Source organism: Pelobates fuscus, chromosome 8 (genome assembly GCF_036172605.1).
Source record: "Pelobates fuscus isolate aPelFus1 chromosome 8, aPelFus1.pri, whole genome shotgun sequence".
NCBI lineage: Eukaryota > Metazoa > Chordata > Amphibia > Anura > Pelobatidae > Pelobates > Pelobates fuscus.
In genome coordinates this window covers 121,660,059-121,683,233 of record NC_086324.1, presented here as the reverse complement: position 1 = coordinate 121,683,233, position 23,175 = coordinate 121,660,059, and the positions used below count along the sequence as shown (strand labels likewise).

At 39.4% G+C, this 23,175-nt stretch overlaps 1 protein-coding gene across 5 annotated transcripts in view; it reads right to left on the bottom strand.

Moving 5' to 3' along the window:
* The window catches only part of CLEC16A (C-type lectin domain containing 16A), a 156,412-nt gene that overhangs the window by 18,599 nt on the left and 114,638 nt on the right, over nt 1-23,175 (bottom strand). Inside the window, exon 24 of one of the 5 annotated variants that reach the window (XM_063430278.1) lies at nt 12,004-12,090. The exons of 3 other annotated variants lie outside the window; for them this stretch is intronic. In XM_063430278.1, the coding sequence (XP_063286348.1) occupies nt 12,004-12,090 (87 nt within the window). Of the gene's footprint in view, nt 1-12,003; nt 12,095-23,175 lie in introns of all 5 variants that reach the window. One more of the 5 variants, XM_063430277.1, reaches the window with a different exon arrangement.

The following is a 23,175-nucleotide window of genomic DNA, read 5'->3' as shown; positions in this document are numbered from 1 at the left end:
GTATCTATTGTCTCCCCCACCTATAAGCTGCAGTTGGGGGCCCTAAGTGATCATGGGGGATCAACTGTCTCCTCCCCAAGCTCCCACCCATTAGCTGCAGTTGGGGGCCCCAAGTGATAATCGGGAAGGTGACCTGTTGTCTTCTCCCCGGCCCCCAACTATTAGCTGAGAGTGGGAGCCCTAAGTGAAAATGGGGGAGAGGGACTATTGTCTTCCCCACCTGATTGGTTGTGCCAACCAATAAGAGTGCTCTGAGGGGGCGGGGCCTAACTGTCATGGAGGACAGACGTGATCCACTGAAGCTCCTCCATAATCTTGCTTAAAATAGCAACAAGAAGCATTACAAAGCCTGATTCCGGGTCCACCTGGAGCCCAACCTGACGCCTGACACTGCTGGGCTCGGTTGTAGGGGTCGGTGACCCGGAAAAAACAGATAGCCACGCACGAAACGACATGCGGCCTAGTGTACAACGGGTGGGAGAGGCGGCCGCTCTCCCACTTCGAGGATACACAGTGACCGCTACGGAGAAGCCCCGTTACCCCCCCCCCTGGGACCGTTGGGGGTGAACACGGTCCAACACGGGAGAACTGTACGCCACAGTGGCGAGGGGGAGGTGAAAGCCAGCAGACAAGCGACTCACCTAACTGCAGACTCACCTCTAATGGCGGACACCTCGTGCCTCCCTCGCACTAAGACCACGCTCCAGACCAAACTAGAGGCTATCATGGCCGCATTCTGGGTGAAGCTGGAGAACAGGGCACTGCAACATGCTGCACAGCGGGCGAGTAGTCTGTTACCTAACCAGCAACCACCACGCAAACGGGACATACCCACGGCTCCGGCAGGGAAGAGGATCACGCGGAGAAGGCTGCGCAGGCCCCAAACCTCGCCTCAGCACAAGCTAAAGCAAAGCCAGTAACACCAGAGCCCGACTTTTGCCCACCACAGAAGACTCCCAATACTTACCACAACCACTATCCATGGGACTGACCGGCCCCGCAGAACGAGTCCAAAAACCAGGGGCACGAAACACCACATCGACCTGCACAGCCGTGAGCTACGCCACCACAAGCCGGAGGCCTGGAACTCAACCACGCAAAAGCATCAGACACTGCAGGCTGAGAGAGCCCAAGAGGACAGCGTCTGGCACCCAGCTGGAATCGGATGAGTGCAAGTAGCAGACCAGAGTCAGCCAGACACAGACTGATCAATCTGGACGTTACTAACATTCCCCTTAATGCAAGAACTGCCTTATGTCAACTACCTAACCGTAAAGTTACAGTTTATGTGCTGTCATTATCTCACCCAATTTTTAACTGCTTACGTATACATATGTTTATCTTAAAAGCTTACACATAGAATGAATAGCTAACCCTATCTAAAATGACAAGTTAAGTGAGTTGTACACTAGCAGTGAAAACAAAACTCAGTTTCTCTATTATTGTTTACTTTAATCTTTTATTTTTTTTGCTGATTATGCGCTACGAACACAAGCCTGTCTAGCCTAACATTTGTAATCTTACTTAATAATGTTAAACAGCCTGTTATTTTCATTTTAAAACAAAAATGTGCAGACCTCTCATGCCACTGCTGATCCTATGTTTAACCATTCATGCACGCTGTTGTGGCGTACGTTTATGCTTTGTAATCACCTGCACGACAAAAATAAAGAATTCAAAAAAAAAAAAAAAAGAGTGCTCTGAGTCAAATTGCTCGTCTTTGGCTTGGGAAGGCTTATAAAGTCTGCATGGAACCCTCACCAGGTGAAGATAGATTTATTTTTTTACAACTGCCACTGGCTGTTCATTGTTTAGTATACATGCTTCTACTTGCGGCACAGTGAGCAGGGGAAAGGAGTGAGAATTTTCACCTCCTTTTTTTCTTTTTTAACTAATACTATGACCAACTTTGGTGTGAAGAAATTACCCCGTTATTTCAGTTATTTAACTTTTTTCCGTTCGGTAGTTGAAACCCCCCTGGCTTGTTAACTACAAAGAGAACAAGGAATAACTGTTCTCCCTGTGTGACCGCTGTTCATATACTCGAACGCCACGTTCAGGAGAAAACGGTGGCCATCTTGTTCGCACGAAATGGGGCAGTGGGACTAGGTCGTCGAGTGTCTAGAAATAAAGTCGGACACTCGACTTCCCGAACACTGGTCAAACCATACAAACGATATAGATATGGGTGGAAAAATCTACCCTGGATGAGTGGAAAAAATGGTTGATTTAATTGTGGTCTCAAAATATAATAATATGGTAGGAAGAAGTCCTCAACTGGTAAATGAGCTCCCCATTAGAGCTCTGAAACAATAAAACTTTGTATAAGGGGAATTAACCCTAAACGTACCAGGAGATCTTCTAACCATAAAGGGGAAACAGCAGTACTGGTCCAGAAATGAACCCAATACGTAAACCACACACTGGAGTATGTAAACTCTCTATACGTCTCCCAATCTCAAATTTATGATAGGTTAAACAAGCCGAAAGACTAAGCCAGAAGATGAATAGATAAAAATAAAAATAAATATAAAAATAAAATAAAATTAAAATTAAAATAAAAATGAAATTATTCTAAATCCATGTACTGAGTACAAACTGGTGCAAATGAGTGTAACAGTGGATGTGGACTCCAGCAACAAAGTGTATATACGTTCAGCTGTACTATGATACTGTCTGTAATAATGTATCTGTATGATAACAGACAAACACAGAAATATAATCTAATGTTTTGCAGTGTTGACTACTGCTCACACATTAGGTTACTGGAATAAATCTAGAATGATAAAAATAAGTGTCCTCTAGTACTTTGTAGCTTCATAAAACACACAGTAAAAAATCTATAAAATTTATTTAAACAGCATCATCAATGGTAGAAAAAATGAATGAAAACGTGATACATAGTATATATATAAAAAAAATCGATTGGTATATTTACAAAGTCCTTTGGGATAAGCAGAATCCAATTAAAGTGGTTGCTCACTGAACCTCTGGCCGGTCAAGAGGTAACGGTGGGAAGAAAAGCCGGGAAGTTGGTTTTCAAAATCTTCGCGTGCGTCTCACTCAGTGTTGGTCTACGTTCCCCTGGATCTCAATGAAAATGCGGCTCCTGCCGTAAATTGCCTTACGCGTTTCGTGACTGAATTATGTCACTTCATCAGAGGCTCGTAATCTTAGGAGAGCAGTCAATGTTCTTATATAGCTCCCATTAACCAGAATATCCCGTGCAGCTGTGAACTGTCTTAATCAAATTAATCACTTTATCCGTGATCTTTGCAATGTTAGGATAACGGAAGAATAAACTTAATGAATGAATGAAAAAGGAGCAAAAAGAGTAATGTCATATAAAACAATACACATAAAACATACACATCTACAGTGCAGAATATCAATCCATACGTAAATGTACAACTGTGGAGCAGTTATAATACAAAACCACATTATTTAAAATCAGGGTGAATCTAGATACAGCACATATTTTTTCAAGCATTGCCGATTACACTGGCTCTATGAGGCTAATATTTGTGATTCAAGAGTTGAATCTACATGTATACATGAATAAATCAATACAAAGACAATAAAAATAAATATAAATAAATATAGATAGTAGAGTGAACTTCCTCCAAATGTTATAGAGATACAGAACATTGTGGAGAGGGATTTTTCAGTAGGATTGCAAATTGTATCGAGGCAATAACAGGATACTGGATTGCTGTCAACTTGCGATCCAGATAAAACAAATCTTAATCTAGAGAGTAAAGTAAATCTTAATCTAGAGAGAAAAATATCAATGACTATCGGTTTCTCATACTTTTGTACAGACTGGAAACATTCAGAATTTGTCCCGACATAATATCATACCAAAAATCTAGTGGTAAGACATGACAATAGATGGCAGATAAACACTTATGGCAGATAAACCATTATGGGGACAGACATCAGGAAAGGGGAATGTAATAAATATATAGGTAAAGAGTCACGTTAGAATGAATTGTAGTAGAGATACATAAAAAATAAAAATAAAATAAATTGAAGGATTTAAATAAAGTAGAATAATCTTCCAAATAAAACTAAAAATAAAACTAAAAATAAAACTAAAAATAAAACTAAAAAAATTAAAAATAAAAGTAAAAATAAAAATACAACTAAAAATGAAAATGAAAGTACAGATAAAAATGGAAAAATAGAAAAATAACTGGAAAATTAAATCGATGAATGGATATAGTCATAAGAGATGATCCATCTTGATGACACCCAACAGTGGGTAACTCGTATTCCAGTATATGACAGGGTGAATAATAAAATGAAAAAACACATACCGTATTTTTCGCTCCATAAGACGCACTTTTTTCCCCCTCAAAAGTGAGGGGAAATGTCTGTGCGTCTTATGGAGCGAATATGAAGTTTTACTTACCTGTCTTGTAGCGTTTCTCGGCAGCACAGGGCGCACCGCGGTACTGGAACTTGAATTTCATGTTCCGGTTTCCGGCGGGACTGAAAGGAAGTGCGCACACTGAGCTGAGTGCGCACTTCCTTTCAGTCCCGCCGGAAACCGGAACATGAAATTCAAGTTCCAGTACCGCGGTGCGCCCTGTGCTGCCGAGAAACGCTACAAGACAGGTAAGTAATTATGGGACAAGGGGAGGGGGACAGTATGGGAGAGAAGAGAAGACTATGAGGGGAGGGGAGGGGGGATGAAGACTATGGGGAGGGGGGATGAAGACTATGGGGAGGGGAGGGGGGATGAAGACTATGGGGAGGGGAGGGATGAAGACTATGGGGAGGGGAGGGATGAAGACTATGGGGAGGGGAGGGGAGGGATGAAGACTATGGGGAGGGGAGGGATGGGATGAAGACTATGGGGAGGGGAGGGATGGGATGAAGACTATGGGGAGGGGAGGGATGAAGACTATGGGGAGGGGGGATGAAGACTATGGGGAGGGGAGGGGGGATGAAGACTATGGGGAGGGGGGATGAAGACTATGGGGAGGGGAGGGGGGATGAAGACTATGGGGAGGGGAGGGATGAAGACTATGGGGAGGGGAGGGATGAAGACTATGGGGAGGGGAGGGGAGGGATGAAGACTATGGGGAGGGGAGGGATGGGATGAAGACTATGGGATGGGGAGGGATGAAGACTATGGGGAGGGGAGGGATTAAGACTATGGGGAGGGGAGGGATGAAGACTATGGGGAGGGGAGGCGGGATGAAGACTATGGGGAGGGGAAGGGGGATGAAGACTATGGGGAGGGGAAGGGGGATGAAGACTATGGGGAGGGGAGGGGGGATGAAGACTATGGGGAGGGGAGGGGGGATGAAGACTATGGGGAGGGGAGGGGAGAGGGGATGAAGACTATGGGGAGGGGAGGGGAGGGGGGATGAAGACTATGGGGAGGGGAGGGGAGGGGGGATGAAGACTATGGGGAGGGGAGGGGGGATGAAGACTATGGGGAGGGGAGGGGAGGGGGGATGAAGACTATGGGGAGGGGGGGATGAAGACTATGGGGAGGGGGTGGGAGAAGACTATAGGGAGGGGGTGGGAGAAGACTATGGGAGGGGGAAAAAAAATATTCTGAACAAACTGTCCCATAGTAAGAAACACTATGGGACAGTTTGTTCAGAATATATTGTTTTCTGGGTTTCTTCCTCTAAAAACTAGGTGCGTCTTATGGTGAGGTGCGTCTTATGGAGCGAAAAATACGATGTATATATACTATGTATCACGTTTTCATTCATTTTTTCTACCATTGATGATGCTGTTTAAATAAATTTTATAGATTTTTTACTGAAAAAACGGGTGTTTTTTGAAGCTACAAAGTACTAGAGGACACTTATTTTTATCATTCTAGATTTATTCCAGTAACCTAATGTGTGAGCAGTAGTCAACACTGCAAAACATTAGATTATATTTCTGTGTTTGTCTGTTATCATACAGATACATTATTACAGACAGTATCATAGTACAGCTGAACGTATATACACTTTGTTGCTGGAGTCCACATCCACTGTTACACTCATTTGCACCAGTTTGTACTCAGTACATGGATTTAGAATAATTTCATTTTTATTTTAATTTTAATTTTATTTTATTTTTATATTTATTTTTATCTATTCATCTTCTGGCTTAGTCTTTCGGCTTGTTTAACCTATCATAAATTTGAGATTGGGAGACGTATAGAGAGTTTACATACTCCAGTGTGTGGTTTACGTATTGGGTTCATTTCTGGACCAGTACTGCTGTTTCCCCTTTATGGTTAGAAGATCTCCTGGTACGTTTAGGGTTAATTCCCCTTATACAAAGTCAAACCATACAAACGCCTGCTTCCTTTTCCCGAACAGCTAGGAGAGCGCTGTTCGGTTGTTTTGTTCCCACAAACTAGGGGAACAAACGCTACTATGAGCCAGGGGGGTCCATTCATGGATTTGTTCGGTTTTATGACTTTCCGAAACAGACCAACCGCACAACCTGAACTCATGGAACGGTTTCTGGGCAAGAACCTCATGTGCAGTCGGTCAAACTAGGACTTCCATGCAACTCCCAAAACCCTGAACTAATGTGGGTGATTTTTGGATATGTTGGCCACCCAGATCAAGGCTAACAGGGGATATAACATTTATGAGGATTTTATGTGTATTTGAAGATTTGGGGAAAATGTGTTTTCTCTGCCTGGAGTTAATTTAGTTATTACAGTAACTGACTCAATTATCTTCCAGGCAGGAAAGAGGGATTGTATGTTTACTATGGGAGTGTTATAACCATGTTGTGATTGGTGTATTGGCGTCCCCAACAAGGTCCATGTGGTAGTATACCTTGCATGGGGATTTGCATAAAAGTCAGTGTGGCACCCATTAAAATCATTCCTGTTACACCCATCATCTAGTTTTGGCTGATGTTTGGGTACCTGTCTACTTCACTGGGAGAATACACTTGGGAGACTGCCATTCGTATGGAGAATTGTTCGACTCAATACCCGAACTGCAAGCTATAATCACTCAGGCTCAACAGTCTGTTCAGACAAAGTTCGGTCAATTCGCCGGCGCCCTAGTCTACAGGACAGGATGTTCAGAAATGGCGATTGGAGTTAAGCGAGAACATGGACGAGGGTGAGTATTGTGGGAAAAGCTGACTTAAGCATGAATACATGAGGCATTCTCTAATTTTTCTTAAGTTTAAAAAAACAAAAAAACTAGATCTGAAATAAATAAAAGGAGAACAGGTTCTGAAAGAGTAAGAGAAGAGGAAGCGATTGGGAAAAACTTAAGTTTGGCATGACAGTGCCGCTTTAACATGATGTGCTAACTAATTTCCATTATTAATTAAGACATCAAGATATATGCAAAAATCTTCTGAAGTCACCGAAGCCCTTTTTTACCATCATTCATTCATCCAGACCAAGTTGGCTTAATTTTAAATCCCGAGGCACCTGAAGCAATGTGACACAATTAAACACAGAATAAGGATCCCTGACCGCCCATATCCTGGCCACTACTAGAGCTATGAGTAGGGCAGAGACCATTTACTGGCTTCTAGCCACACCAATTCATACAAGCAATGGGTGCTGTGATAGGCTGTAAGTGGTTCTCATTAGCACAAGCAACACATGATGAGCTGGGGGATGAGCTGCTGAGGAGTCTAGTGTATCATTGCAAAATTAACCCCTTAGGGACCACATGACCGTCTATGCTGTCATGCACTGCATGACTAACACCCGTTGACTGCACGCACCGTTATACATTAAAAGTACCAGGAGAAATTTAACTTTGGATACTTGAGGGTCTCCTTTGTCAGCTGGGCCCACAGATACTCACCACAGACTGATAGATGAGCTACGTGCAATGTTCAAATTGAGCACTACACTTGGCCCTTTAAACCCTTTTAAATTCTGCTGTAAAGCAATCATTCACTGATCATAGTTTCAGGAGCAGCAGCATGAGAGGGAATCCCTCTGAGGTGGGATTAAGGCTGGATTATGAGTAGGATTAGTGTTTGGATTAAGAGGTGGATTATGGAAATGGTATACAAGTGGAGTATCACTGTACTCGGGAACAGTAGCAGAATACAAAAAATTGTGTATTTACAGTAGTGGACCATGTGTGGTTTATGAATTTCCCTAAAATAAACCATATGTGAAAAACAACAACAACAAAAAATATATATTTTGACCAAGGTTCATGATAAAATGCTTAAAGAAAGTAAAAGGAAGTGTCAAATTGCTCTTATTTAAATATCACAGGAGAATGTACAAATCTACATTTTGTTTTTTTATTTTATGTAGCAGTTATGGATTCTGTGACTACAAAAAAAAAAGTTGTAATCTCAGCATGCCACATTTTGCATTAGTTGTCGAATCCATGCCTGATAAATGGAATTTAATCACTTTATCTCATACTTTCAATTTAAAGTACAGCTATCGGTTTAGAAATTCATACAGATAATTACTGGATCCCAATAAGTCTTGTTTGGTTGTAATTTAGTTGACGATAAATGTTATCAGCGCTAATTAAATTAAGTCCCTAGTGAAAAGATAGTAAACGCAACATGAAGAAATTGATGTGGTATATCTGTACATCGTTTTTGACATTAAAGTGGTGAAGCATGTCCATGCTAATGGTCATGAAAAGATGAAAACGATACATCATGACCACTCTCCGCTCATAATAACCACCCAACATATAGACACTGCAGACATGAGAATTTAGGCCAACAAGGTAACGCACAGATTATTTACAGTGAGATAAGGTAAAGAAAAAAGTATTAGCTACTACAAAATCTCAAAAAGTAGCTAAAGAGAGAAAAAAAAATTGATTGATATTACCCCATCTACAAAGAACATGGAATTGTCCATGCTGATAATAGCAAAGCTCAAGAAGGATATGAAAAGGACATATCATGGGAACTCTTAGCTCATAATAATCACGCAACTATTATAGACACTGCAGAAAAGTGAGTATCTAGGCCAACAAAGGAATGCACAGATTACTGTAGTAAGCTGGTACCCTATTAGTAGCCACCCTGCTCCATGAAGATAAGGAAAGAAAAATGTACCAGCAGCAGCTACATTAATTCAAAAAGTAACTAGAAAGTAAATGAACAATACTGATATTACTTCTCCACCAGACAAGTCTCCCACCTTGCAGTGTAAAAGCCAAATATTCCCCCTTCCAAATTATGGGAAACCAATCGTAGTGGAGTTGTAGACCCTAGTGGATCATCAAACTAATGCCCAGCTAATCCAGAAACCGTCACAAGAAGGTCCATTTATCAAATAATATACCCTAATACTTTTAAAAGGACAAAAAAGATAGGGAAAACAAAAAACTCCCAGTTCCCTTCCCAGGTAAAAAAAAAAAAAGTTCTAATAACTATCACCCCTTGTTTTTTTGCGGGGATTGTTCTACTTGTAAATAACAGAAAAGAAAAACTGTAGAATTTTAAACACTTAAAACATTGTATACAATATTAATTATTTAGTTATTGCAGTGTAAATGTGGAACACAATGTCTAGAGAGGAAAAGCAGGAAATAACACGAGAGACTGTGGATGAATAGGTGGGTGAGAGATGGGTAAGACGTAAAGGGGAGGCTGAAGAAACTCCACCTCCCACCCTCAGAGACATGCCAGGCAAAGCAAACTAACACATTTTTTTATAAGTTTATAAATGTTTACTACATGCTTTTCAAACTTGTGTACCTTTATTATAGTTTGTATATTTGTGTAAAAGTATTTGCTTTCTGGTTTAAAAACAAAATTGTCAGGTGGGGTGGTGCATGTTCCTTTAATTGTCTTTTGAATGAATGAACCAATAGCCAAAAACTGACGAAAATGCTCAGGTCTAGAGATCACCACACCTTTTTAAAATTACACATTTTTTGGTAGATATGTGCATCATTTCATTGTAAAGAATATACATATTTACATATTAAGTTTTTTTTTTCATATTTATTGTGCATGTGTATACAAAAAGGTATATTTGTACAAGCCACATTATTAACTATGGCATGTGTACACTACTCCACTATGGCCACAATTGTATCATACATATGTACCATTTGCTCCAATTTATGAATGCATAAAAATCATATTGGCCCATGCTTCTCCAATGCGATTAATTGCTATAAAGTTAACATATGTTCATCTAAGGTATCTTTCAGCAATAATCGATTCATTTTTATTTATTTTTTGCTTTCTCTTGGACATGAGGATTAAATCTATTTTGTGACGTATGATGCTTATATAGGTTATGTATGCAAATGGTTCTATGCCATTTTGACTATGATGGCAATGGTTTTACTAAACTAATACTTTGCTCTTAAAACATAGTTAAAAAGTTGATTTGAGACAAAGTAATATCACTTCCCAATGTGCATGGTTTGTACATTTACATAATTAATATTTTATAATCTAATTACTTTGCACATAATTGTTAAATTTTGGACATGTGTTAAAGTGTGAATATATTGCGTACATATCTATGTGATGGCCCAGTGGGTCCTAAAACAAAAATGTATTTAGTTATATTTAGCTCATGTGTGTGTTCTAAAATGAATCAAGGAATCTGATAATTCTATAAATATCTCTAGATACACACTTAGTCAGATTTATTTTCTCTATTTGAATGTGTGTGGCGGCCCTGCGTGTCCTATATATTACCTTAATTGTTGGGGTGCATTTTTATAGTTCATTAGCACAATTTTTTTTTTCTCATATAAACAAAACAATACATTTACTTAAAAACATTATTTTAATGTTTTAACTTATGTGTTATTTATTTCATTATTTTTAATCAAAACTTGATATGGTTTAATATGGCTTAATATGTGCTTTAGGGTTGAAATGTGTTGCCATATATTGAACAGATGTTTTTCATTTAGGATATATAGGGAGTTAAATGGTAATTTCTTTGCAATAGGCTAGAATCTAGTGTTAAATTTGGAGGGTTAGTGACAGCCAGTAATGAGAAGCGACAGCCTTGGAAACCAGTTACTAAGTAGCGATTAGCAGCTCCCATAGAGGTACTAAGAAGTTAGCCACTTCTTAGTACCTAGCTTCCTGTTGTGTCAGCCAGTAACTCCCTATCACCACAGGTTAATGTGCCAGTTGGTTAGAAGCAGCTACTCTCAAAGAATCAACAGACATTTTATTGAGATGCACCTAGTCAGTAAAACCTGGCAACAAGAATAGAAACAAGTCCATAGCTACCAATAATCTATTGCAATGCAAGAGGTATCAAGAGGCCCTACCCCATAATTAAATAAGGAATTTACTCCACACAACAGCCTGTACAGTGATGCTTCAAACACCACACATGCTGAGCTACTGTGTGATGGGGGATAGTTGCACCCCCAACAACTTTAACTTAGACAGCCCAGAACTTTGATCCAGGCAGCCAAATGTCTATGCTGTGCATATTTTACTTCTGTCATCAGCGTGCACAGCATGTGCACGAGGGTCAGCAATAGGCAAACTAGACAAGACCAAGAATAGGCACTGCCATGAGTAGGGTTCTCTCTCTGGGATACTTAGGAAGGGAAGACTGTATATGGTGCACGCACAACTTGGATAGGCATGTACATACACCTCTCCTTGGATGTTGCAGTTATATTTGCATATTTCTGTAGTTATATGTTGTGTCCAGAGGCACAGAGATACGGTATTCTCTTGCACAAAAACACCTTTTGCATTCAACAACTTCCCCCACAAACAGGGATATTTAATTCTAATTCATGATTACTTAAACAGAAAACATGAATACATTCACATATAATGCCATCATGCCAGACACACAAAAGGTAAAATATGTAGCATAACACAAATGACTTAACTAGATGCTTAGATAAGAAAATGTTTTTTAGCTCAATATAGGTAAGATAACACGTTTTTTTAATCTTAAATGACCTCCAATATGCATCGCTAGGTGAAATGGCATCACTAAAATTATATCACATGGATGCATTTTTATAAAAAAAATTATGTAGCCTGATAGCAATTATTTAAGACACTCACTGCTGTTTGAGAGCTTAAACCCAGTGTCCGCCATGACTGTCTGCCTCCGATAGACTAAAGACTCGCCGTCTTCCTTTCTTGCCAGACCTTACTAGGGGGAAACATAGCAACATATCAAAGGGACGAGAGAAGTAAAAGAGAGGAGCATACAAAACAGGAATAACATGACACATTTAAACAATATTAGACGAAGACACGGAAAAAGGTTAATGCTTAAGATTTAGAATGTTCTCACATCTATAGTGTAAATACATGAAATATGGTCTGGAAAATATATCTTTATCTTCAGCAGTTCAGCAATGTGTTCCTTTTGTCTACAAACCACCTTACGTATCAGGCTGCAATAATGAGAATTTTCTGAAGTTCTATGCTATTACCCTTTGAAGAGACTTTACATTATGCTAAAACTAGAACATTAAAGATGACCCTTTAAATCAGTGGGCTATCACTGTTGGTTTACAGATCATAAATGTTCTTTTTCCTGCTTAAACAAAAAGTTCTACATTTCAAAATAATATATTATGCATATACATATACGCACAGTTATTGTGTGCACAGACTGGGGTCTCAATTTAATTAGATCCAATCATCTTTATCAACTCCCGATAAGCAATTCTATTGCTTCAGATTAAATTAACGCAATAAGGAAGCTGATAATTATTGGTTCGAATATTGTAACAGATACCTACCTCTATCTTACATTGAAAATAACGGCTTAGATTTGCATCCATCTATCGGCACACGGATTAGACGACGGACAACTAAAAGTGGTTGATAATTTTATTTTACTATTTTATGGCACAACCCTCCATGCAGTGAGTGGGGGATATCTACTAAACAGTGAGCAGCCAGCAGCTGCTCATTGTAATAACAAACTAGTGACTGGACAGCTAACCCCTCATCCTTATAATAGTAAGGGGACCCAATGAATCTAAACCCTGCAAAAAAAAAAGAATACATTTTTTTGGGTCATCTTTCTTCTAACGTCTTCTTTTCTTCAGCCCCTTAAAAGGTCAAATAGAAATCCAGAATAACCAATGCAACTAGAAAAATAAAATATGTGGTGTAAAAAACACCAACCATGATGCATGAAAAAAATTTAAATCCATCTTCACCCTGAGAGGGCTTTTTGCAAAATAAACTTGCAAGGCAAGAAAAGATCATATGAAGGCCTTGGGAAATTCAGTCAGAGCGCTCTGATTGGTTGGCTTGAAGACAACCAATCAGAGTGCTTGGACACACAATTCTCACTTTTCTAACCATTTTTGAAAGTTTACTGAAATCAAACGTACAGTACAGAAATAAGGAACACTCCAGAAGAAGATATCTGAATTAAGCCTGTGCAGTACAAAGTAACATATTGATAGATGAAATGAACACAATGCATTATGGAGCATTAAGTGCACTCATATTGCACCTGAATAATAGAACAAAATTGTGAAAAGACTGACAACAGAACTAAAACTATAACAAAGAATACATTCATTGTTTTGGAAATGGCCGTCACCACAGTCGGAAAAGTTTTAAGTGAAGATTGCGGCTACAATTTCAAGTGTAAGAAAGGGTTTACTGCTCGGCTTGTTGAGGGAAGGTTAGGTAATCAGACCGTGAATCTACATACGATTGATAACGATTAGATAAAGAAAAATGCATCTCCTCTAAAACACGATGGACTCCTTTTTTCTACTTTACTCCCTAATAAAGGGTGCATGTGTCAGCTTGCAACCAGTAGGAATTAATTGTTTGTAGGTGTTTTACCAAATATTATTTACATTTGCAGGTAGAAAGTGAATGCAAATAAAAAAACAGCTGTAGGGGTAACATTGTTTAAAATATGAGCAATAAGTTTAATGAAAAAAACGTTTCAAAAATTCTCAATACCACATGCGAGCCATTGAACCAATAGCTGTTTGAGCAACGCCAGCACCTACCTGAGGTGCCTTTGTAAATGGGCAGGTGACATATGCCACAGAGAGATTATTTCATTCTAGAATTACTTTCCTGAATAACAATATTAGTTAACTTGTGATGTGTAAGACGAAAAATCTTTTTCCATATTGCTGGGGTAATAGATATTTGGAGCACTAAAAACTGGGAGCATATGTTGTAAGTGGCAGCTAGGGACTGTTACAAAGGATTACACAAGATAACAAACACTATTGTTTGTCATTATCCAATTTGGTACACTCAAAGGTCAGAGATAGCATAATGCATTGTAATATTGCTGTATGTAAGGCAACCCCAATCTTCCCTGAGCTTTAGGGGCAGTAAATATAGAATAAAATAAATCTGGGCTGCCTTTAAAAATTCTCACTTCTCTTAAGACCTGCGTATAAAAATATTCATACAAGACCTAAAATAGCTAATATATATGTAACCTCATATGATAATATGCATGTACTTTTAATGTAGAATGTTATATTATATATAAATGTATATATTGGCCAATGAGAATAAGTATGTTGTTAACTGCATTTGAAAGGATTTACATGATTAAACATTCCTCTTAAAGAAACACTGTAGCCTTAGAAATACAAAAACTTGACCCATAAACCAGTTTTGCCTTTTATACTGATGTTTCTGCCGCCGCCATCATGAAATTATACATGTTTATCATCATCATGAAAGCTCTCTGCAACTACACAATTGATGATCGGTGGGGTTACCCAAGAAGATTGTTACCCAAGAAGATTGTTAATTGACCACTCCAGAAGAGGGTATTCCACTGCTCAGGTCATGGGATATCCTCCTTGCAGATTCTGCAATGCTGGCTAGAGAGCCAGCATTGCAGAATCTGCAGGGAGGATATCCCATGGGAAATAATTTCAGGGAGGATATTCCAAGGGAAATAATTTCAGGGTTCCAACCTGTTGTCACGTGGGAGTAGCTTTGGAAAGAGTTCCAAAGCTACTCCCACGTGACAACAGGTTGGAACCCTGAAATTATTTCCCTTGGGTCCCACAAGATCTGTTATTTTCATTCACACATTGAGGCTCCAGGTAAAATGCTGCAAAGTTACACTTGTAATCTCAGGATTCAGAGGTTTTTAATTGGTGCTTCTCTTTATACACAAGGTTTAGTCTAAACAAGCTATTTTGTTATCTCCCAGTCTTCAAGCCGTTTTGTCTACATATCAAACTTACTTTGGTGTCCTCCATATGACGTTTACCTAATTGGGCACTTTAGGTTATTTTACTTTATTTTTTAATATTATAGTAACAATACCAATTTTAGCATTAGCTACAGTGGTCTGACCAAAGCCTTTATTTAATATGCTTTCTAAATGACTAAAAAAAAACAAACAAAAAAACTTTACAATTTATCTACATGAATTACCATATGCTTTAATGATGATTTCTGTAGATACATAATTTGGAAAGTTTTCCTAAGAGTATTGCATTATCTTTAAGACTGTTAAATTGAGGCTTAAGATGGCAAACCAACAAGCCAGGGCAAAGGAGTGAAAAAACAAACAAAAAAGAAACAAGGAACAGATGGGGGCATAATAAAATATAGCCGACAGTAATACATAACCTTTACTTAATTTAACCACGCTTTGTGACACTAGTCACAGTCCTTTTTTGTGTGTGCAACCTTAATGTCCTCCCTTCTGGTACTTGCTGGTCCCTTTTCTCAGAGTATGATACCATACGCTCAACAAAATGTGTTTGGTTCTATAATTTGGTCCTAGCACTCTATTTCCGTTATACACATTCTACTCTAAAGGATAGTATCTTGGTTATTTGTCTTAGATTGATTTTAGGATATCCATGGCCCCTGGGAATCATACCTATACCATCTAGGACATCTTCGGTTTGCTTGTCTCTTGGAGCCCCTGCACTACATGATTGACACTCATACCCTAAAGAGATGCTGGACATACATTCGCTAGACTAAATTGAAGACATATGTCCCTTACCTTGCAAAAACTTTTGATTCTTAGTTTGTACACTGTTCCATCCGTTAATTTTTTTTTCCGTCCAGTTTCCTTTCTAAATCATTGTAAATCAGTACTGGCATCTGCTAGGGTGCCCATTGTCACCCCTTATTTTTATATTGGCAATGGAATCATTAGTTTATAAATGAACTCAGTCTGCCTCAGTTTCTAGCATCCCAGTCCCCTACGTCAACACAAACTTTCACTATTTGCTTACAATATTTTATTAACACCCTTCTCTCGAGTCGATTAAGTCTTATTTTATAAAAAAAAAAAAAAATAACACCAGTAGTATATAGGATTGTCTCTATTTCTGCCCAAAAAATATTTGGCATCCTTACAGGAAATGTATGCTTTTGACTGGAGGAGGGTCTCTCTCACTTACTTGGGAACAAATTTACAGCATCCAGGCCCTCCCTTATTAAAGAAAATCATTTAAAACGTTTGCCACACATCAAAATGCATTTGAGAAATGTAGAAAATATCCTGGTTGGGGCATATCTATGTAGTGAAAATGAACATCCTCCTTTGGATATTGTACCTTTTCTGTACCGTACCAATTAATGTCCCACCACAACTGTCAAATACATTTCAAAGTATAATCTATGCATTTAAATGGAAGAAAAGCCCTCCTGGGTGGTCCCATAAATTCATTTACTAGGTGTTACCTGGGTGTGCCTGACATTCGTCTATATTATTATGCTTACCGCTTAACTCAAACTCTGCTATTTTAATCAGTGCAGTTGTGACTGCCCTGGGTCTCTTTAGAGAATGCATATCTTACTCTTTATTCTATGGACCAATTGCTCTGGATTACCAACACGTGTCCGCCCACCCCTAAGGCTCTCTCACCAACACAGCGATGGGGAATACAAAGGGTTAATCAGGTCATTTATTCAACAAAGGTTATTAAAATTCTTGACTCCAGATACATTTTCTTATCTATGAATTAAGCACTTACTACAAAAAATCTCCTCTAAAGATCCTCCTCCCTCTTTCAGCAGTGTCTAAATGCATAAAACTACTAACCACCTGTTATAGAGCACTACTATAGACGCATTAACGGAGCATACACCCTTAAATTTGAGGCAGATTTGAACTGTACTTTCTCTTTTGAGATGTGGTGGTTTGTTGCCACAAATTTTACCGTTGTATCTAAATTCCTTTCCCACTGGGATTCTAAAAGGAAATGATTACTTAGATCAGTGTTTCCCAACCCAGTCCTCAAGGCACACCTACCAGTCCAGGATTTAAGGATTACCCAGTTTTGTCTAAGGTGTTTTTAGAAAAAAAAGAAAACACACCTTAGACAAAACTGGGTAATCCTTAAATCCTGGACTGGTAGGTGTGCCTTGAGGACTGGGTTGGGAAACACTGACTTAGATGGTATTTGTTTCCCACATGATTAGCACATATTTACCCAAGTTCATCTTCCCAGGACTGGATATTAAATTCAGAATTATGAGTTTTACTCCACATATTTTGGGGCTGTACAAAACGATGTGGCTATTGGAGTCATATTTGCAAGGTGATACAAGATGTTATGGGCGATTGGCGCTTCCACGGTCTCCACAGCACTTAATGCATAGTTTGCTTTCCATTTGTCTGGTGCTGTATTGCTGATACTACTGCATGATCTTATCCATTGGTTTAATACATTGTGTCATAGCTATACCTTGTTCTTTAGTGATATGTCACTTTGTATCTGCCCAGAACTACATATGTTTGCACTGTATGTCACTGGCACTTATACCATGTTCGTATATGCATGCAGTGGTGTATTTTGGATCTGTGCTACCCTAGGCGTGACGCAACTCGGGCACCCCCTAATTTAAATTTGCCCTACCCCTTCCTGTCAAGGCCACACCTCTTCCTATTAAAGACTAACACACACTTTGACTGACAGACACACACTCTCCTATACACTGACATCCACACGCACTCATTGATTTGACACAATCTGACAGACCCACACAATCACTGACAGATATGCACACACCCACTGACATACACACACACAATGATGCAAACACACATCCACCCACTGACAGGCACAGGCACATACGTATACACACTGACAGACAGACACACACACACACACTCACAGAAACACACTGACAGACACACACACACACTCACAGAAACACACACACAGACACGCACTGACAGACACACACACACACACGCACAGACAGACACACACACACACATACGCACAGACAGACACACACAGACAGACACACAGACAGACACACAGACAGACCGACACATACATTCCCCCCCCCCCCCCCCAACACTCTATATTTATATTATATTTTAATTTAATTTAAATACACCCAGGCTCCCTACCCTTGGGAGAGCTGGGTGGATTTATTTACCTAGGGTCCAGTGGGGCTGCTGGTCAAGCTGTTTGGCCTTGAGTTCCAAGCGGGCGGTGAGGGAGCACAGATTTGTGAGCTCTCCCTGCTCAGCTCCCTTGCTTGCCATTTGCAAATGCCTTGTTTGCCTCGCGGCAAATACAGCGCTGTATGCATGCATACAGTGGCAAAAAAGTTAATCCAATAAATAGCAAATAATATCTCATCATTATAAAACACAACAGATGTGCTATAAAGTCAACATAATCAGAGGGTACATCAATATCAACTATTGCATGTGTCTGATTCCCTGCTGGTGTTGTATAGAACTGTACAGGGCCTCAACATCAAGGCTACAAAGTATCACACCCTAAGGAACAATAATGTTTTTTCAACTCACAGAGTGTCTGCTTGGTGTCAACATATACACTAGAATCTTGTGTAAAATTACCGCTGCCAATGGGCCTAACAGGGGATTCCTCATTTCTTATGCACTTTGGGTAAACAGTAAAATGTCAAAATATGTGGTTTCAGGGTCAGCATGGATAGCTGATTATGTGAAGCATCAAAGAGTAGATTATGTGCTAGAACTTCAGAGGTTTGGGTGTCGTTCAGAAACGTCTTTGCCATAGTGATGTAGCTGGAGCAATCCATTTAGACAATGCTGTCAACATAAGAAGATAGTTTTAGTAAGATACCTTGGTTGTTTCTCAATTTCCTCAGGGCCCTGCGTTCGCCCTTAGTAAGTTTGCCCATTGTATCACAATGGATTTCAGTGGCGTCTACCAACTCAATTTCCTAACACACCATGTCTAACAAGATTGTAATGTTACGGTAATCTTTATTATGTGGAGTAAACCAAGACTTTTGTTGTAAGTTGGCAAAAATGGTCATGAATAATAAGGGCAGTGTCATCACTAAGGTTCATGAGGTCAATGAACGTTTGAAAGCAATCATAATTCTTAACTGAAACCTCATTGCCTTAGCCCTGTGCTACATTTGTACAGTATATTTGCAAAGGGCAAGCCTAAAGGCGATAATGTGCATTTGTTCTGTCCACTCAAGTGTGTTAAAGGATGGAGTACGGATGAAAGACAACCCCTATAATTTATGAAAGAACAGCAAGATATTGGGCTTTGAAGGTATGGCTAGACAAAGTTCAAATCTGGATTTTTTACTTGCGTCTCCTGCCTGTACGGAAGAGCAACCTCTGTCAAGTGTAGGTACCATGAAATTGCACTAGCAGCCTGAGACCTAAAACAACACCACCTTTTTAGGATGCTTTTAAGAGCAGATAACTAGGGGTTTGTGCAGTCTCCTGATCAGCACCAGAAGTGTCGTGTTTAAGTATTAGTCAGAACCAAACCTAATAGTTTGCCTAAAATGTCAATAAACTATACCCGTCTTGTAATCTGAATTATCTCTTAAAGGAACACTATAGTGTTAGTAATACAAAAACTGCATTCCTGGACCATCCTGCTCTTTCCTGATGTTTGGACACTATTTTCCCTATGCCCCAAGGATTAAGCAAAACTGTTATTTTCCTCTACACCAGTGATAACTTTTCCAATTTATTTTATACTTTTTATACTACAGTAAGCACTATATTTTATTTCAGTTTTTATTCACATAACACCAGCATGAGAATCTCAGCCACTAACATATCCAAGAGTGGGGATTATACCACTTTGCTCTGTTCACTGGGAGCCATTATGAGGATGGGAGTGCATTTCCATACATATTCTTATCCTACTTATAACACCAAATATACTACAACATATTGTTGTCTGCTTATTATGTATCTTCCACACCATCTACCACTGGACCCAGAGATACACTCTATATTCTTATATGTCAATAATACTGCCCAGGTGCACAGAAGTACAGGTGATACTCGACAAATTTGAATATTGTGCAAAAGTTCATTTATTTCAGTAATGCAAGTAAAAGGGGAAACTAATATATTTTTTTCATGTGACACCTAATATATCACAGTTTTTAAAGTATGTATCAGTAAATAGTTATTTTATATTTACTCAAAGGTCCCTTACCCTACATTGTGAACACGCCATGTAGATGTCGGTTTACTTTTTGTTCCCTTCTCTATTTGTGACAAATTTTGGGTTTTACACAAATAGAGTAGGGTTTAGCGCCTTGAAAACTCTTCAGGTGTGGGCAGAAATGCAAAGAGACAAAGATAATACAGGAGGTATATAGTGTAGTATGCCAAATATTGGTTGAAGACCAAAAGAAAAGGAAATACAATTATAGTGTGTAAAACTATCAGGTAGCTCTACCGGTGATAATCGAAAAATTAGAATACCGTGCAAAAGTTCATTTATTTCAGTAATGCAACATAAAAGGGGAAACTAATATATGAGATAGACGCATTACATGCAAAGCAAGATAGTTCAAGCCGTGATTTGTCATAAGTGCGATGATTATGACTTACAGCTCATGAAAACCCCAAATCCACAATCTCAGTAAATTAGAATATTACATGCAATCAATAAAACAAGGAGTGTACATAGAACAATATCAGACCTATGTAAAGTATAAGCATGCATATGGACTCAGTACTTGGTGTTTGCCCCTTTTTGCAGCAATTACTGCCTCTCAATGCGGCGTGGCATAAAAGCTGTCAGCCTGTGGCACTGCTGAGGTGTTATGGAAGACCAGGATGCTTCAATAGCGGCCTTCAGCTCTTCTGCATTGTTCGGTCTCATTTCTCATCTTTCTCTTGGCAATGCCCCATAGATTCTCTATGGGGTTCAGGTCAGGCGAGTTTGCTGGCCAATCAAGCACAGTAATCCCACGGTCATTGAACCGGCTTTGGTGCTTTTGGCAGTGTGGGCAGGTGCCAAGTCCTGCTGGAAGTCAGCATCCCCATAAAACTCGGTTGCGGAAGGAAGCATGAAGTGCTGCAAAATCTCCTGGTAGACGGCTGCGTTGACCCTGGACTTAATGAAGCACGGTGGACCAACACCAGCAAATTACATGGCTCCCCAAATCAACACAGACTGTGGAAACTTCATTGGACTTCAAGCATCTTGCAGTGTGTGCCTCCAGACTCTGGGTCCTTGGTTTCCAAATGAGACGCAAAAGTTGCTCTCATCAGAAAAGAGGACTTTGGACCACTGAGCAACAGACCAGGTCTGTTTTTCTTTAGCCCAGGTAAGACGCTTCTGACGTTTGTTGTTCAGGAGCGGCTTGACAAGAGGAATACAACATCTGAAGCCCATGTCCAAGATCCGTCTGTGTGAGGTGGCTCTTGATGCACTGACTCCAGCCTCAGTCCACTCCTTGTGAAAGTCCCCAACACTTTTGAATGGCCTTTTCCTGACCATCCTCTCCAGGCTGCGGTCATCCCTGCTGCTTGTGCACCTTTTTCTTCCACACTTTTCCCTTCCACATAACTTTCTATTAATGTGCTTTGACACAGCACTTTGGGAACATCCAACTTTCTTCGCAATTACCTTTTGAGGCTTTCCCTCCTTATGGAGGGTGTCAATGCTGGTTTTCTGCACAACGGTCAGGTCAGCAATCTTCCCCATGATTGTGATTCCTACTGAACCAGACTGAGAGACCATTTAAAGGCTCATAAACCCTTTGCAGGTGTAATGGCTTACATAGCTTATTAGAGTGGGACACTGTGAGCCTAGAATATTGCACCTTTTCATAATATTCTAATTTACGGAGATTGTGGATTTGGGGTTTTCATGAGCTGTAAGCCATAATCATCGCACTTATGACAAATCACGGCTTGAACTATCTTGCTTTGCATGTAATGCGTCTATCTCATATATTAGTTTCCCCTTTTATGTTGCATTACTGAAATAAATGAACTTTTGCACGGTATTCTAATTTTTCGATTATCACCTGTAGAGCTACCTGATAGTTTTACACACTATAATTGTATCTCCTTTTCTTTTGGTCTTCAACCAATATTTGGCATACTACACTATATACCTCCTGTATTATCTTTGTCTCTTTGCATTTCTGCCCACACCTGAAGAGTTTTCAAGGCGCTAAACCCTACTCTGTGTAAAACCCAAAATTTGTCACAAATAGAGAAGGGAACAAAAAGTAAACCGACATCTACATGGCGTGTTCACAATGTAGGGTAAGGGACCTTTGAGTAAATATAAAATAACTATTTACTGATACATACTTTAAAAACTGTGATATATTAGGTGTCACATGAAAAAAATATAGTGATAGCAAAATAGCTTGTTACGGCAATATAACACAAAAAGGTAATCCTCAGAAAAGGGAGACTAACACAAAGTCTTAGATTTACTTCAATAACCGATACATACAGGTAAAGAACACTGACATAGCAATACCTACATCAACATAAAATCTCCTGTATAACAGTGGGCTTGAGGTAATCTTCCTATACAGGAGAAGAGGTAAGGTAGGAGAAGACGAACAAAATGAACTGTGGGGGATTCAATAATAAAATAATCTATATCTCGGTAGATAGAGTACAAAGTGCCTAATAGACAGAAAAACATGTCCCAACAGAATACCTTGACATATAGAGATTAATATACATGCCTGTCTAACCCTCCAAGACAAAATTTATTGGGCGTCTCGATCTTCCTTTTTTCCCCCAAGTATTATTTATGTTACTATAACAACACTCCTTTATGACAAGATGTGTTAATTTCTGGTTCCGGGAAGCACAGTGTTCTCTTTTGAATAAGCTTTGTGCCAAAATGGTGTTTTTCCACATGGGTTGAGTAAATCTGGTGACTTTTGTCTCTCATATGTGTGTGATGTAGTTTACACACCATAAAATCTTCTCTACAAAAAGCAAGGTAAAAATGCCGTGACCAACGGTATCTGCTAGGCAAACAAAAAGTGTGGTTCTGA